The sequence below is a fragment of the Sciurus carolinensis genome, chromosome 2 (genome assembly GCF_902686445.1).
Source record: "Sciurus carolinensis chromosome 2, mSciCar1.2, whole genome shotgun sequence".
Taxonomy (NCBI): Eukaryota; Metazoa; Chordata; class Mammalia; order Rodentia; family Sciuridae; genus Sciurus; species Sciurus carolinensis.
The window spans coordinates 9657225-9673461 of NC_062214.1; the positions used below are offsets into that span (position 1 = coordinate 9657225).

The 16237-nt window shown below is 49.2% G+C and overlaps 1 protein-coding gene across 3 annotated transcripts in view; it reads left to right on the forward strand.

Moving 5' to 3' along the window:
• Positions 1–16237, forward strand: part of Atp9a (ATPase phospholipid transporting 9A (putative)) — a 125719-nt gene that overhangs the window by 44883 nt on the left and 64599 nt on the right. For all 3 annotated transcript variants that reach the window (XM_047538716.1, XM_047538717.1, XM_047538718.1), the window contains exons 5-9: positions 6145–6203; positions 7869–7920; positions 9570–9664; positions 14675–14755; positions 15810–15885. In XM_047538716.1, coding sequence (XP_047394672.1) covers positions 6145–6203; positions 7869–7920; positions 9570–9664; positions 14675–14755; positions 15810–15885 — 363 coding nt within the window. The remainder of the gene's footprint in view (positions 1–6144; positions 6204–7868; positions 7921–9569; positions 9665–14674; positions 14756–15809; positions 15886–16237) is intronic.

Sequence of the window (16237 nt, forward strand, 5' to 3'; positions counted from 1 at the left end):
TTAATGGGGAATTGTTTAGCTCCAGTTAATTAACTGAATGAAATACCATTTATTTTTTCAAAGTATAAACTCTCGTTCAAGCTGGGTGAACATGAATATATGCTTTTTTGATTTGTAAAGGAAGCCATTGGCAGGGATGGGTTTTTGATGTCAAAGCAGCAAAAATACCATGATCCTCCACTTAGGATCCTGATTGCTGTTCAGTGAGCAAAGAATTTCCCTTCCCAGGCCTCCCTTCCTGAGATCCGGAGCATCAGCGTTTATGAGTCTTACTTAAAACAGATTTTGCCTTTTTTTTTTTTTTAAAGTCATATAGTCTCTTAACAGATGCAAAATTATTTCAATTCTATAAGGTTACGTTTTCCCGTTCCCAGTATTCAGTTTTACTTACTACATACAACTCAGGGGTGAACTGATCTGTTGTTTAATGAAAAAAACAAACCCTGAAAAAAAATCTCACATGCAAATGGCACTGCTATCTTTCCAAAAGCCATTTCCCCCCTGCTAGGGTATTAGCCTGCTTCATCATCCTGGGCACTGGAAGCTGGTAAGACTGTTATGTATTTATCTTAAAACCCTCTGTTGAATATGAACTTATTACATTTAAACCTCAGTCTTTTTTTTTTTTTTTTTTTTCTTTCAGTGTTTTAAACAAGAGCAACAGGAAGGGATAGTGTGTTTATAATTACACTTTTCAACCGTTTTCAAATAAGTCTTTTCTTGGGACTTGGGGAATGCAGACAACTGTTTGAATATGAAAATTTCAACTTTAAACCTCTGAACTCTGCTGGGTCTGCAGAGGTGTTTTAACGTCAACCCCAGGAAATGTACACAGGGAGCAGAATTTACAACTCATCACTGTCACAGTGAGATTAGAGAGTGAGTTAAAGAGTAATACATTAACCAGGGCTAGTGTATGGAGATCGTTGCTGGAGATCTAAAAAAGTGATCAGTGTCCCTCACATAATGGCCGTACACTGGAGCTGTTTGCGATCAAAAAATAGGCCCACACTTACTAGCGCCCTGGAATTTATTCAAGAAGAGAAATTTTTTTGGTAGGCTGTTCTGCAGTTTGAATTGTCATTTGCTTGTTTCAATCCAAGGGAAACATCTGGTTTCTCCCTGCAATGTGGACAAACTGCTCTTATTCTGAAGCTGTCATCCATGAAAGGCCCGGCTTGGGCTGGCTCGGTGGATTTGCTTATGAAAGGCTTGGGTCCCCTCTATAGAAACAAACAGCTCCAGTAGGTGGACGTTTGCTGCTCCTAATGAACCGCCCGCAAGGCCACTTGGGTGAAGTGGCGAAAGCTGGAAGGGATGAATTTACTGGAAGACATTTAGTGATTTAGGATGTGTCAGGGAGAGAACTTTCCGCTTCACTTTTGCAAAAATCTCATACCCAACTTTTATGCACTTACAAACTACGGGAGCTGGGACGTTAGCGGACCCACAGGGAGAAGCGCAGGCTTCTGCGGCTTCTGCCCTAGGACAGGGCCAGGTCTTCTGGAGTACTTTATATATATATATATATATATATATATATATATATATATATTTTTTTTTTTTTTTTTTTTTTTGGGTGCTGGGGATCGAACCCAGGGCCTTGTGCTTACAAGGCAAGCACTCTACCAACTGAGCTATCTCCCCAGCCCCCCTGAGTACTTTATAGAGAGGTCACGGTGCTGTGACTTTCCTTCCTGACCAGCTGTATGATTTGCAGGACCCCTTGTTTGAAAAAAATCATAATAATTTAAAGTTGAAAACAGTAGAACACTCACAGCATCAGAGTACCCAGAAAAACAGTCCTGCTTGTGTCTTAGGAGGCTCTCAGGGAGGTGGGATTTAAAAAAAAAATAAAGTAGGGCTGTGCCTGCTAGGTGTGTGTGTGGGGGGGGGTGAATGTGGGGGCAAGGGAGTGGGGGGACAGTATTTTCTTTTCTGCTCCAGGGCTGTAAGGAGAGCCCCTGCTGTCTTTTGGGATTTGTAACAATCACTGTAAAAGTGTTATTTTTTGTCTTTTCTCTGCAGACTTTCTTAGGAAGATAGGAAACTCTGCCAGATGGCTTCTCTGTATCTCGTTATCTTGTTCTTCCTCTTTTTGCAAGAACATTTATGGAAGACTCAGAAAGGTGGTTGATGGAAGGTCAGATAGGACAGGTTTGTGGCCCTTCACATCATCTGAAGAGTTTTTTCATCCTGGGAGTTGATCCCAGATAAGAGTAGGCAGCTGATCCTCGCTTCTAACCCGGGCCCCACTCTCTGGGTTGTCCTTCTCCCTTCCAGACTGCACCTTCCCTACCAGCCCAGGAGCCTCTTGGATGGGGATGTATTTTCGAGATGCAGTCGATCTTCATGCCTGGCTGGTGGAAGCTCTTGGTGAATGTTGGAATATAAATGTCATCATCCGCTTTGTCTTTTTTCCTGCTTTTTCTTTTTTCTTTTCATTTTAGATTTGTCTTTTCTCATTCAGGATGAACATGCGTGTGCATACACACACACACACACACACACACACTCACGTACCGCATGCAGTCCTGAACTACAGATTTTTTTTTTTTTGGGGGGGGTGCTGGGGGGTCGAACCCAGGGCCTTGTGTTTACAAGGCAAGCACTCTACCGACTGAGCTATCTCCCCAGCCCCTGAACTACAGATTTTTGACCACAAGGAAATGGCACCATGAGACTGGGAAGTCCAGATTTATGGTCGGCACCCTTCGTTGGTGAAATCGAGTGGGAGTCTAGAAGTCTCTCTTGTTGAAGCTGCAAAGCTGAGGCTCACCCCCTCCCAGATGCTAACACGTGAACCCCGCTAAGCAGCACAAGTGACCTGGTGAGGTGTGGCTCCCTGGCCCTGGGGTGGAGTGATAGGCCTTTGGCTGATGGGCAGGAATAGCAGAGTGTTCACATGAAGGATCGGCCTGCCGGGTGACTCAGAAGGATCTGCAAACACGGCGGATTAAAGGGTTTTTTGTTGAGGTAGAACAGATGGACAGGGAGAGGCACAGTTCAAATTAACTGATCGTAAATCAGGACTCTGTTGCAGAAGGGAAAACGTCTGGGCCTGGTCACTTAAAAAACCTGAGCCGATTATTTTTTTCTTATTAGCAAAACAATCTCATGCTTATGGTAAAAAATGAAGAATTTAGAAAACATCTATGCCAAAGAAAGGTTTAGATCCTGCACGTCTCCAGAAGCCAGGCCTTTCTGGAGAGGCCTCCTTGTGTATCTGCTCACATAGGGACAGATACATGGGCAATTGTTATTCAACCAGAGGTAAAACCAGTGCTTGCTTTTGAGTTGGATTTTAACACTTGTAACTCTGTCCCCAGGATCTGATCCCAGGTGTGGTTGTTCAAGTCAGGCCGGCAGCATAAATTTTAGTCGTAAAACTCAAAAGACAATGTGTAAATTTATGTTTGGGAAGTTGGGGCAGGCTTGGGTGAAGGAGCCTTCATTGGCACTGAGGGCCACATTGAATTTATGACCTTCCTCCAAGCAAAGCCTCCAGAGCCCACAAGAAAGAAGGTTCTGTTCTTGCCTGGTTCTGCGGTTGCCCCCTAGTGGAGAAAGAAGGTAGCTCAGTCAGTAAAAGAGTTCCGCAGTTTAAGAGCCTCTTTACTCACCTCCATTCCAGGGGCCCTCAGTATCTGCAGGCTCCGCATCCATTTTCACCCACCTTGGATCAGAAAGGTTACCTTGTTACCAGTGTGCACTGGGGGAGGTCTGCTGTGGTTCCTGCCTTGTGGAACAGTTGCAAACAGTTTTGTCACTCTCTAAACAGTATGATGTAACGACTTACATATAGCATTTACGTTGTATTAGGCATGGGAAGTAATCCAGTGATGATTCACAGTAATGAGAAGATATGGATATGCCAAGGTTCTGTGCAGTGTATAAGGGGCTTGAGCACCCCTGGAGTTGGGTTTCCTGGGGGGTCCTGGAACTGATTCCCTGCAGATGCAACTGGGTCTGATTGTTTGGCTTAGTGGATATTCACCAGTCTCTCTGCAAATATATTGACCAAAGCCTAAGACAGAATGAAATTTGAGACTTGTAGGTCTCCCTTACATTCCCTGGACTCAGCCACCGGATGGGGTCAGCATCAGTTTTAGGAAGTGAGGCACCACTCGGTGCTAAAGGCTCTCTTAGTAGTGCAAGTTTGAGAGATGTGTACCGGAAGTCCCCAGCAGCCGTTGAGGGTTGGTCCAGCTGGTCATCACTGGCCAAGAGCTTTCTAGAAGTCAGTAGTATTTGTATGTAGAACTTCTGGTGTCAACCCTACTTCTTATTCAAATAACAAAGTTTGATAAAATGCAAGGATTGGTTAGAATCAAACTCCGTGGAGATTACTGCAGAGTCCTTTGAATTGACATTATCTGAATGCTTTGAAAAATGTCAGTGGTAATAAATCACTTAAAATATGTGGCATTAATGAAAATGTAGAGTTCTGCATGCTGATTATTTCAGCAGTGTCTTTCCATTCTTTATGAAGCGACAGGAACTCAAGCTGGAAGTGCTCTGAGTTCCGGCTACTGCAGACTAAGCAGGTGTACCGGGGCATAGTGACCCTGGTCCCCAAGCATGGTCTTGCTCTGGGACATATTGTTTTTGAGGTTTGCTTACTATTTTCTTTTTTTTTTTCTGTCTCTCAGCTAGACATTTGCAAAGTAACAGAGTTTTTATGGACACCAGTAACGGTGAAGATTCTGTGGTGTTGTTCCCTTGAATGAGAATCTGACCCATCACCAGACTAAAGGTTCACTTCCTCTGGGTTTGCTCATGGGGTGCTGGACCCTCTGGCCCAGGCCGTCCCTTCCACCTCTCCTCTTCCATGAAAACTCTGTTCCTTCCATGAAAACTCGAGCTGTTAGCCATGAGCATGTTGAGGGCAGGCACACGGTTCTCTCATCCCTCAGGCTGCATTTTTATCTGCTCCTGGTAACCACAGTGTCTTCACATGGCTGATTCTGGTCTCAATTCTCCTGCAAAGAATTTGTTGACACCCACCCTTTCGAGCCCTGGCTGGCTCATTTGTTCCTTGCCTCTGCTGCCTTCTTCACTAGAATCTGAGTTCTGTGTATCCTCAGCCCTCAGAGACCTGGTATACAGCAGGCACTCAGTAAATGGGGCTTTGATGTCAAAGGGATAATCCAGTACCTTCTCTGTGCAGGGCACCGTTTCAGGTCCTTTGTGGCCCCCCCCTTCTGGCCCCCCCGGCACACTGGACTCCCTGCTACTGCCATTTCGCATGCGTCTGGCTGTCACTAGATCTAGATCTTGGTTGGCAGGCACAGCCCGTGGCCACCTTCAGCCCCTTGTTTGTTTTTGTGGGGCCCGAGGGCTAAGAATGGTTCTCACATTTTAAAATGTGAAATGTAAGTGTGCAAAAGTGTCAGAGCCTTTGGGAGAAGAGCCGCAGGGAGGGTGGAGGACCCTGCCTCTTGGCCTGGCAGCCTGGACTCCTCACCTTCTGGCCCTGACGACAGCACGGTGTCCACTCTGAGCTCGACTGCGGCTGGGGAGGGCACGGAGACCACCTTGTCTCTTCATCCCCAGAACACAACGCGGGTTTTCTCATCTGGAAGCTGGAAACAGACCTTCCCCTGGCGGATGCTGGGGTTGGGTGGAGCTGTCTGCGTGTTTATTAGCACTTAGCACAGCGTTCCTGTTTCATTTTAGCTTTGATCCTTGATTCAGATAAACACTCAACAAAAATCATGGCGTCTGATCATCATCGTAACCAAAGTGTATAGAAATTGTACTTTAAAAAGTAAATCAGTCATTTTGGTTTAGCTTTTTTTTTTTGAGCTAGTGTTGAAAATTGAAATTTCACTTTATCTCATGGATCTGACTCTTAATTTTGTCCCCCTGACCTTTTTTTTTTTTTTTTTTTTTTAGGCAAAACAGATTCCCTTGTGGCGACTTGGGAAATCTCGGTCACTGTGAGACAGGGATCCTCCTGGAAGGGCACGGGTTGTCTCAGTGCTCAGTGAGGTGGGCTCTGGTTGCTGTCTCTGCAGCGGGACGCTTTTCTCATGAAGCATCCGGGCACACCTCACCCCCTTGCAGGCTGGTGGCCTCTCCAGAGCTATGGGGAATTGAAACACTCCGTGACAGTGATGTGTTGGGCCTGTTGCTTTGCAGGGACGATGAAGGTGAAGAGTTCCAGCATCCAAGTGGGAGATCTCATCATTGTTGAAAAGGTGAGCGGGGCTGGAAGCTCGTCCTGGCGGGGCTGTGGGGTGGGTGTTGCAGAGTGAGTGTGCAGCTGCTTCTGCAGCCTGACGTGTAATTTGCACATCTGGTAGATGAAATTGAGTAATGCTTTTTGGATTCTATCCAACAGCTTTGCCTACGGGAGAAAAATCACTTTCCCATGAGATAAACACAGAATGTTTTTTCAAGGTTTGTGTATGTTGAGTAGCAAGAAATCCTGCTTATAAAATGCACAAATATAGCCAGGCATGGTGGTGCATGCATGTAATCCCAGCTACGGGGAGACAGGCAGGAGGATCACAAGTTCCAGGCCAACCTGGGCCACTGAGGGAGACCCTGTCTCAAAATAAAAGTGAATATGGCCAGGGATGAGCCAAGTGGTAGAGTGCTTGCCTCGTATGTGTGAGGCCGAGTTTGATTCTCAGTACTGGGAGGAGGGGGAAACTTAGACATCCCCCAAGTACAGGTTTTCATGTCCTTTTTGTATGTTTATTATTTTGGGTTAAATTTTTTTTATTTAAATAAAACCTCCCAGCCAGGTATGGTGGTGCACGCTTGTAATCCTAGCAGCTTGGGAGGCTGAGGCAGGAGGATCTTGAGTTCAAGGCCAACCTGGGCAACAGCAAGGCGCTAAACAACTCAGTGAGACCCTGTCTCTAAATAAAATGTAAAATAGGGCTGGGGATGTGGCTCAGTGGTTAAGGCTCCTGGGTTCAATCCCTGGTACCAAAATAAAATAAAATAAAAAGTAAATAAATAAAATCTTCCCTGTAAGTCTGCTCACCTCATCGATACTTAGAAATACTCATCTAATTCTCCTTTTGAGCAATATTAGCTTGCCTTTTCTGACTCAAACATTGTGCCTGCCAACCATTTTATGAGGTCAGGGGTGAAGTGTAACCTGAGAACAGTAAAATGCCCCAAAATGTATTTTTAAAAATAGCCCTGTTAATGTTTGTTACCTCAGCAAACACATCTCTTTTTACTGTGTGTGTCTGGAAGGTGTGAGATTTTTGGGGTGGCCCTGGAGAGTCTTGGAATAATATTTGATCAGAAAAGGATTCCGTGCTACCTTGTTTCTGTAGGAATTGAACTATGCCCTTTTAAAAGGATTAAATCCAAGAACCCAAGGTCGACTTGAGGGGAAACTCTGGGGCTGACAGCTCCTAGCCTGCGGGGTGTTGTTAGATGCACTTCTGCTCCTCATTCAGTCGGGGCTGCTGTCCGTTTCCGGTTTTTTTCAAGAATGGCTTTTGTCCATTCTTACCATTTCGCCTTCCCTATCCAAATCCCACTAAAAGCCTGACATCGATTGGGGAAAATTGGTAGAGGCAGAGCGCATGAGCGGAGGGTGCGACCAGGGTGTTTGCAGACGGCCGCGGACGTGGGCGCAGCCTGGCCTGGGCCTCGGCTGGAGCGTCAGCAGGTGCTGCTGCATTTGCAGGAAAACTGGGGGCTTCCTTTCTGAGATGGGGTTTCAAGAGGGGCGTGCAAGATTCCTCAGATTCAAGGCAAAATGACCCTCCAAATTTGTCTTTGACAGAAGCAGAAGCTTAAAAGAGGGGTGGGGCTTCGTTTGCCCTCCTGGCCTGGGGTGGGCGGAACCCCACCTGTGGCTGCTCACAGTGACAGTCTTCCTTTCCGTACCACAGAACCAGCGGGTCCCTGCTGACATGATCTTCCTGAGGACATCAGAAAAAAATGGTAAACATCTGAGATCCATTTGGAGCATAACCATTAACCTTTCCGTGGTAATTTGGCACGATAGTCATTCGAAAATGTCACTGAGGCGGATACCATTTTGGAGCCCAGAAGGTGAATCAGAAACAACTTTATAGTCTTTTAAAATTGAAAGTGTTCGATTTTGATCGTTAAGAAGATGGTTGGAGCCTTGATGACTGACATCCGGTGAGGCCACGCCCACAACAGAACCACGCCCACAACAGCCACGCCCACAAGCCTCCCCGCCCCGCCTTCCCCCCTTCTGGGCTGTGTTAGGCTCAACTTCAGGAGTTGCGGGGATGAGAAGTGTGTCTAACGGAGGCGAGGAGAGACCTTTCTCATGGAAGGCGGTACTGGTGGCTGTGTGAGGAGGCGGGCTCGGCTGCCACCAGCCCGCTGGGTGCCCCCCTGTGCTGGCGGGAACCCCAAAGCCTCCAGGGCCCTTACCTGTTGCCGTTGTTCCTGTTGCCGGGCTGCCTGCCTGCCTTTTATTTTTATTTAAGTTGTTCTAAGGACAAAAGTACCCCCGACATAATCTGGCCCAATTGGAAGTGTTTGAACATCTAAAAACGGTGCGCTCCTGTTCTTCCAGGTTGTTGGGGCCTATGTGATTATGAATTAACTGAGCGTAAGGATAAAAATCCATACGAATAATATTTCTGTAACCAGGATAGGGGACAGAGTGCACTAGATGAAAAAGTCCTTTTAAAAACTGCAGCACAGGGCTGGGGAGATAGCTCAGCTGGTAGAGTGCTTGCCTCACAAACACAAGGCCCTGGGTTCGATCCCCAGTACCGCAAAAAAAAAAAAAAAAAAAAAAAAAAAAAAAACTGCAGCACAGCCATGAATGGGTTCTGGCGTGGTGCTCACTGAAGGCGGCCTGGGGGCTGGGGCCAGGCGCGCCCTCGCCTCTGCACTCACCGCCGCAGGCGGACTGGGTGTGCGCTGCGCTGCGCTGTCTGCACATTGAGCACAGGGCCGATGAGCCTTCACGGCCTGGGGGCTGGCGCCCTTACCGTCTCCCTTTCTACACAGGGAAACAGGTTCAGAGAGGACACAGTCCTATTAGGACACGAAACCAGTAGGTGGCAGAGCTGGGACCTGCCCCGATGATCTGTTTCCTGAGAAAGGGGTCATAAGCCCTACCAGATGGCCTCAGGGCTAGTCACCCTGTGCCAGCCACTGAACCATGACAGAGTTCTTCCAACAAGCCGTGAAGGCTGTTTCTTCCCATTTTTAAGATGAGGACATACTGTGGTTTAGCAAGGTCGAGGACTGGCAACACACACTTGTAGTTCCAGAGACTCAGGAGGCTGAGACAGGAGGATTGCAAATTTGAGGCTGGCCTCTGCAACTTAGTGAGACCTTGTCTCAAAATAAACAGTCAGAAGGGCTAGGGGTGTGGCTCAGAGGTAAAACACCTCATGGGAGGTGAATGTGGCCTGAGAGTTTGAAACAGATCTCAGAGCTTATGGAGGAAGTGGGAAGGAAGGGATTTTTTTTCCCCCTTTTGGGTCATTGGCCATCAAAGGGCCATTTTTGTAAGGATCAGAATAGGAGCTGCTTAGAACTGCAGAGGAGAGGACTCTTGGATTTTGAGTAAGTAGACAATGCCCGACTTCCCTCCACAGGGTCTTGCTTCTTACGGACGGATCAGCTGGATGGGGAGACGGACTGGAAGCTGCGGCTGCCCGTGGCCTGCACGCAGAGGCTCCCCACGGCCGCTGTGAGTAGCCCTCCCTACAGAAGCATGCTGACCACCAGGTCCTAGCAGGGCTCTTGAGCTCTGATGCCCTCGAGGGCCAGAAGGGACATCACATGTGAAGTGGGGTGGTGGGGACAGTGGGGCTCTGGAGAACCTCTGTCATGCCTCAGTTCCCGAGTGTGATCCATGTACTGAGCTCCTTCCGGTGGCTCAGAATCATGGGAGAGCTGGACAGGGGGCCTGGCAGAACATTAAACGGGAAATCAGAGTGCGCACCCCTTCTTAGGGCCCCCAAAGGCTTGCTGTGGTCCTCAGGCCCTGACCTTGGCCTCTGTCCCCTCTCATTGTCCACTGCCCCTTGGTCAAGCATGCATCTTTCTGATACTGGCCCTTGCTGTTTTCTCCCTGGGAGCCCTGAGTCTGCCTGGTTGGGTGGGTCCAGTATGTCACGTGGATGTCATGCAGGCGTCCCGCACAGGTGTCTTGTTTTCTGGCCACTCTCACCTGGCATTCCTGCTCCACCCACCTCCAGGCAGACTCCCCGTGAGCCACTGACCCCCCCACTGCATGGGACAGTGGAGGCTGACGAGTGGCCACAGTATTGGCCAAATGTGATTGAAATGCCCAGAGACTGACTTGCCCACCAGTGTTCTGGAACGATTAAGTAGAACATGGAGCTTCTCCTGTGTTCCTGACATGTGGATTAATGCTCTCTGGTGGGAAAGGAGCAGGCAGGCGAAAGTTCTGTGCCTTCGTAGAGTTAGTGTAACCATGAACATGGCGACCCCACTGGTGATTTTTCATGGCTAATAAGCAATGAGGTTGCACCCTTTATAACTTTTCTTTTTTTTTTTTTGGTACTGAGGATTAAACCCAGGGGCACTACATCCTCAGCCCTTTTTTGAGACAGGGTTTCACTAAGTTGCTTAGGGCCTTGCTAAATGGTGGAGACTGGTCTCGAACTTGTGATCCTCCTGCTTCAGCCTCCCGAGTGGCTGGGATTATAGGCATGCGCCACCATGCCTGGCATGACTTAATTGTTAAACCAGGGATTCTAGAATAGCGAGTCTTTCAAGTTCAGTGTAGGAGCCCTGGAAACAGTCATGCCCATGAAATGGAGCCAGTGTAAGGCCGATTCTGACTTTTTCTGGTTTTCCTTCCTGGTGAATGTTCTTCAGATAAAGGATTTGGGCCTCAGGATGATGGAAAGATTCTGTTCCAGGACCCAGAAGCAAAGATGTCAGCATATTATCCTGCATGGGGTGGTGGTTGCTAGTGTGCTTGGGGAGCGTCTCCCAATTCATGATCACTCACTCTGACCCTCATCAGGTCCAGGCCTGGGCTGGGGCTCAGAGAGAGCTGTCTCTGCTGTCAGTCAGGGAACACTTGGCCTTGGTGACCTCGGGTCTGAGTGGGAAGCAGCATTCTAATAAAATTTTAGATGAAGAAAATTATATGAAAAGATTACCTGAGTGATACATGTATATATTCTTTTTATTATTATTAAACTATGTGTATGGAAAGATGTAGAATATGGTGAAAAGAGGCTCATGGCCTCTACCCCAACTTTTATCTTTTCCCAGAGGGGATCGTGTGGAGCAGGTGGTGATCTTTCCAGATGGTTCTGGAGTCAGTCCTACACACGCAGACTTGTTTGCGGCGTGGCTTACACAGACGGGATCACTGCGCTCTGTGATGTTTTCTCCTCCAGGTTTAATGCCTTCTTATCGGTACACAGGGGTTCCCTACAAACATGTATGCTGGCGGCGCCTCCTAGTTACTGGGCCCTGTTCCAGGGCTGGCCACTGGCCTCAACTCCAGACCCTTGTGGCCAAGTGCTTTTGTTGGCCCAGTCTGCTGATGGTTTTTGAAAGAGAACCCAGAACTCAAAAACCCAGGTTTTCATGTGAATCTGCACATTTTAATGTGGGTAGCTCACTAAAAATTTGGAACATACCCTCATTCTTTTTTCCATCTTCATAATATTCTAAGACCTGTGGATATCACAGTGTATCCATTTTCTGTCCCTTAATATTTACAGACAATTTTATGTTTAGAACCAGGTGTCTTGGGTTTTTTGTTGCTCTAGTTTTTTTTTTTTTTTTTTCTTTTTTGAGTACTGGGAATTGAACCCAGGGGCCCTTTACCACTGAACCACATCCCTAGTCCCTTTTTAAAATCTTTTTTTCTTTCTTTTTTTTTTTTTGAATTTTGAGACAGGTCTCACAAAGTTGCTAAGTTACTGAGGCTTGCGATCCTCCTGCCTCAGCATTACAGGCATGTGCCACCATGCCTGACTGGTATATCTTGGTTTTAAAGTAAGATTTAGCTAATAAGAGAATTCTTGCTTCCTTTTTTCTATAACTCTCCCAACTTCCCTTTAATAGGTGAAGTGAAGGAGAGGTAAAAAGAAACCTGTGTGGGCTGTGGTGTGTCTTCTTGGCCTTCTTGCCTGGCATGCACACGGCCCTGGGTTTGATCCTTGGTACTGCAAAAAGGGAAAATAAATCAGTCAATCCATCCATCAATCAACCAATCTTTTAAATGGCAGGACTGGGACATGCCAGAACAGGCTAGTGACAGAAGCTGTCCTTTTTGGGGAATTAGCTGTGTTGGCTCACCCGGACCTCTACAGGGCTGGCGTGCCCCTCTGCCTGAGCGCCCTGGCTTAGGGGGCACCTAGTCAGGATCAGCAGTAATGGTTTTGGAAGCATTTTGTTCGATGGAAGAGGAAGTAAGAAGAATCAGGAAAGGGAGGCGAGGAGAAGATAAAGAGGTGACCAGGGGAGCTGGGTATAGTGACAGTGAGGATGGCCTGAGGGTCCCCTGGTCAGACGTGTGTCCTCTCTGGAGGCCGCTGCTGCTGACGGCAGCTGTCTCCCACAGCATGGCAGGAGCAAGACCTCTCTGCCTAGAGTCTCCTTCCTCTGCACACCTCCCTTGAGATTTAGGGGTTGTGGCCGTTTCACAGGTAGGGAGACTGAGGCCTAGGGGCTTGGTCATGTCTCCAGACTCACATAGGGTCCAGGGAAGCTGGGATCTGCTCTTGGTTCTCTGAGCCGGTGTTTGGCCAAGGATCTGTCCTCAAGGACCTTCTCAGCAAATGACCTTCTGGTTACAGAGCAAAAACCTTGAGAAGAACCACCCAGGGTGGGTGCTGTCATCTTGCCATGTTCACGCCGGAGAGGCTGCATGTGTGTGCAGTGGCCTCCCCCTCTGTGGGGAGACCCTCAGCGGGCGCCTGAGACTGTGTAGTCCTGCGCAGGTACCACGCAGCTTCCTGCACGGTTGTACCTGTGATGACATTAATACCTAATTAAGCACCTTAGCCGGGCATGCTGGCAAACGCTTGCAATCCCAGGGCCTCGGGGGCTGAGGCAGGAAAATCACAAGTTTGAGGCCAGCCCGGGCAGCTTGGCAGACTCTCAGCCACTTAGGGAGACTGTGTGTAAAATAAAGCAGGACCAGGGATGGGGCTCAGCGCCCTGCGTTTAATCCCCAGCAGCCTCCGAGTTGCGCACAGGGAGACGGAACCGCAGTAACGGTGGCGTCGACGGGCGCTGAGAATCCGCTGTGGGGGCCGCGGATGTGGTCTCCCCAGGGTCCAGGCCCGGTAAGGTCTTCAGGCCGCGGGTCACCGAAACTCAGAAGGTGAGCCTGCCCGCGGGGCACTGTGGACCCGGGACCTGATGAGGACACGTTTTTGACCTTTCCTCTAACTCGTGACCTGACCTGGTGCCCGCTCCCCTCCTGCTCTCGGGAGCTGCCAGCCCGCGGGACTTTCCCGCCTGGACGCCCGCGTTTCCGCCCTGCGCTGGCTGCCCCGCCCTTTCCTCTCCAGCCCGGGGGCAGCTCCTGCTGAGGCTGCCTGTCGCACGTGGAGCTTCCGAGTGCAGTTCTTGCCCAGGGTTCTCTCTTCTTCTCATCTTATCTCCTAAGGTTGGCTGCTGCTGCTTCTTCGTCGTGGTCATCTTTTTTTTTAAGTCGTAAAATACATGTAACACAAAACCTGCCATTGTCACCATTTTTAGGTGTACCATTTGGTGGCATCAGAGGTGTTCATCTTACTGTGCAGCCACCCTTAGTGTCTGTCTCCAGAACTCTCCCTCCATCCTGCCTCCCCCAGCCCCACAGCCACCCTTCTCCTGTCTTGTCTCCAACTGACCACTCTAGGGACCTTGTATAAGTGGAAGCATACAGTGTTTGTCTTTTTAGGGACTGGCTTATTTTCTTAAAATGTTCTTAAGGTTCATTTATGTTATAGCAGGGGACAGAATCTCTCTCCCTTTTTTAAGGCTGAGTAATATTCCACCCTACTAGTATGAGGTTTGTTTATCCATTCATCCTCGATGGACACCTGGGCTGCTTGTATCTCTTTTGTGAATAACGCACATGGGTGTACACAGACCTGGAGTCCCTACTGTCATTTCTTTTGGACATACACCTAGAAGTGGATCTGCAGCGCCGTGTGGTAATTCTGTGTTTAATTCTTGCCAGGAGCGCCTTGCTGTTCTCCACAGTGGCTTCACTGTCTTACATCCTCACACAGGGCCCCAGGGTTCTAGTTTCTCCACGTTCCTACCGATATTTGTTATCGTCCGTTTTTGATTTTTAACTGTTTCGTAGCAGCCCTCTGGTGGCTATATGGTATGCACATTTTCTTTCAGTCCTTCCTGGGACCTCGCACACGTGGTGCCTGAGTGTTTCCTGGATGAGCTAGTGTTTCATTGGCATGAGCAAGTCTAGTTAGAGGTTAGCAGAGGGGGGTCTGCCGTGACAGAGGGATTCATGGCTGTGCGGCATCTCCAGCACCGTCGGTGGAGGTGCTGGGCAGGCGCAGGTTCCAGGGTGACACGGGGCTCTCAGGGCGCCCTGGGTGTTGTTCATAGCGACCCCAGAAACAACTTCATGGAGGTGCTTCCTCTTCTGTCTCCCTGCCCCGTGATTCTGAGAGCCCGTTCGCTGTACAGTTGCTCATGAAATCCGAACCTCTACGCTGTGTTAACCCGCCACTCCCCTTCTGTTGAACAGGATCTTCTCCAGATTCGCTCCTACGTGTATGCAGAAGAGCCAAGCATCGATATTCACAACTTCGCGGGAACTTTTACCAGAGTAAGTCAGCTTGCTCTAACAGAGCTCCCCACCCTGGAGTGTGCTGCGGCTGGGGCTTGTGGGGGAGGCCAGCGGAGGAGGCCGGCGGAGGTGCTTTGATGGGCTTTGGCCAGGGTGTGGTTTTGTTCAGGGGGTGCTGAGATTTCCTGACAGTGGCCCCACCTTGAAAGCAGACAGCTCCTTTCTCAGTCAGGGCGACAGGCCAGGATTTCCTCCCAGCCTTAGGACAGTTTGAGTTGCATAGAGCTGAGTGTGGTGTGATTGGTGTTAACAGATGTGTCTAAGCACTTGATCTTTCTGCCCCCTCCTGGTGGGTCCCTGTCTTCCTGGTCACATAAGCCCTACCTGCCATTTGGGGAACACTTAAGCTACCTTTAGACCTTTCAGAATACATGCTAAATTTGGATTGAAGTTATTTTAGGCCTAGGAGACAGTAGATTTATAGAAACTAAATTGTCTGTGGTCTCTTCCCCTAAGCCGTCAGACTGGCCAGCAGAGAACCTGAGTGATTTGCTTCCTGCCTTTTAGCTCTCACCTTGTGAAGTATTTCTTTAGTGTTAGAAATCTGTACTTTTTAATGTCACAAAGTAACTTTCACGCTTACTTCCATGAGAGACGAGAACTCCAGGGTGACAGTGGACAGGCCTGGCCCCCTCTCGGGTCTGAGCTGTGGGCTTCCCCGCTGGGGCCTGTGGATTCATGAGGGCAGCCTTTCTCCTTGTAGAGCAGAGCAGGCTGGAAGCAGCGGGGCCCCTGGTCGGTCGCCCCCCGCACCAGCGCGTTCTGCTTCCACGGTTTCAACACATCATGCATCAGAAATGTTCCGGAAAAAATTGGGTCCGTACGGAGTATGTAGAGACCTTCCATTCTCGTCAGCGCTCCCCGAGCGAGCGTAGCAGCCATGTGTGCAGCGTGAGTGTGGCGTTAGGTGTTCCAGGTCACCTGGAGGTGGTCTAAGCCCACGGGAGATGTGCACAGGACTCGACTGCCCTGGGTCCTGGAACAGACCCCCACAGATACCCAGGGACAAACGTGAGTCTGTGTTCTTTTCCAGGAAGACAGTGACCCGTCCATCAGCGAGAGCCTGAGCATCGAGAACACGCTGTGGGCTGGCACCGTCGTCGCGTCAGGTGAGACAGCAGTGCGAGGAACGTTGGCGTCACCCTGTGGGTGGGAGGTTGGTCGTGGGTCAGGTGGTGTTTTCCACGTGTCCCAGCATCTCTGGGGAGTTAAAGTGACATCTGATTGGGGCTGGGTCATGTACAGACGTCTACAGGGGAGGCCACCGTGGCCTGTGGGCTTCCTGCAGTGTCTGTGCTGGGCACGTTCCCTGCTGGACACTTCTAATCTGTGCCAGAAGTCGAGTCAGCCTGGCCGGTACCGACGTCAGTTTGTGCGTGGGGACAGCTGCCACGTTGGTGTGTGTGTGGGGGGAATGCACCGGAAAGGGCCGTGTCTGTCGGAAACACCAAGGTGAAGTGG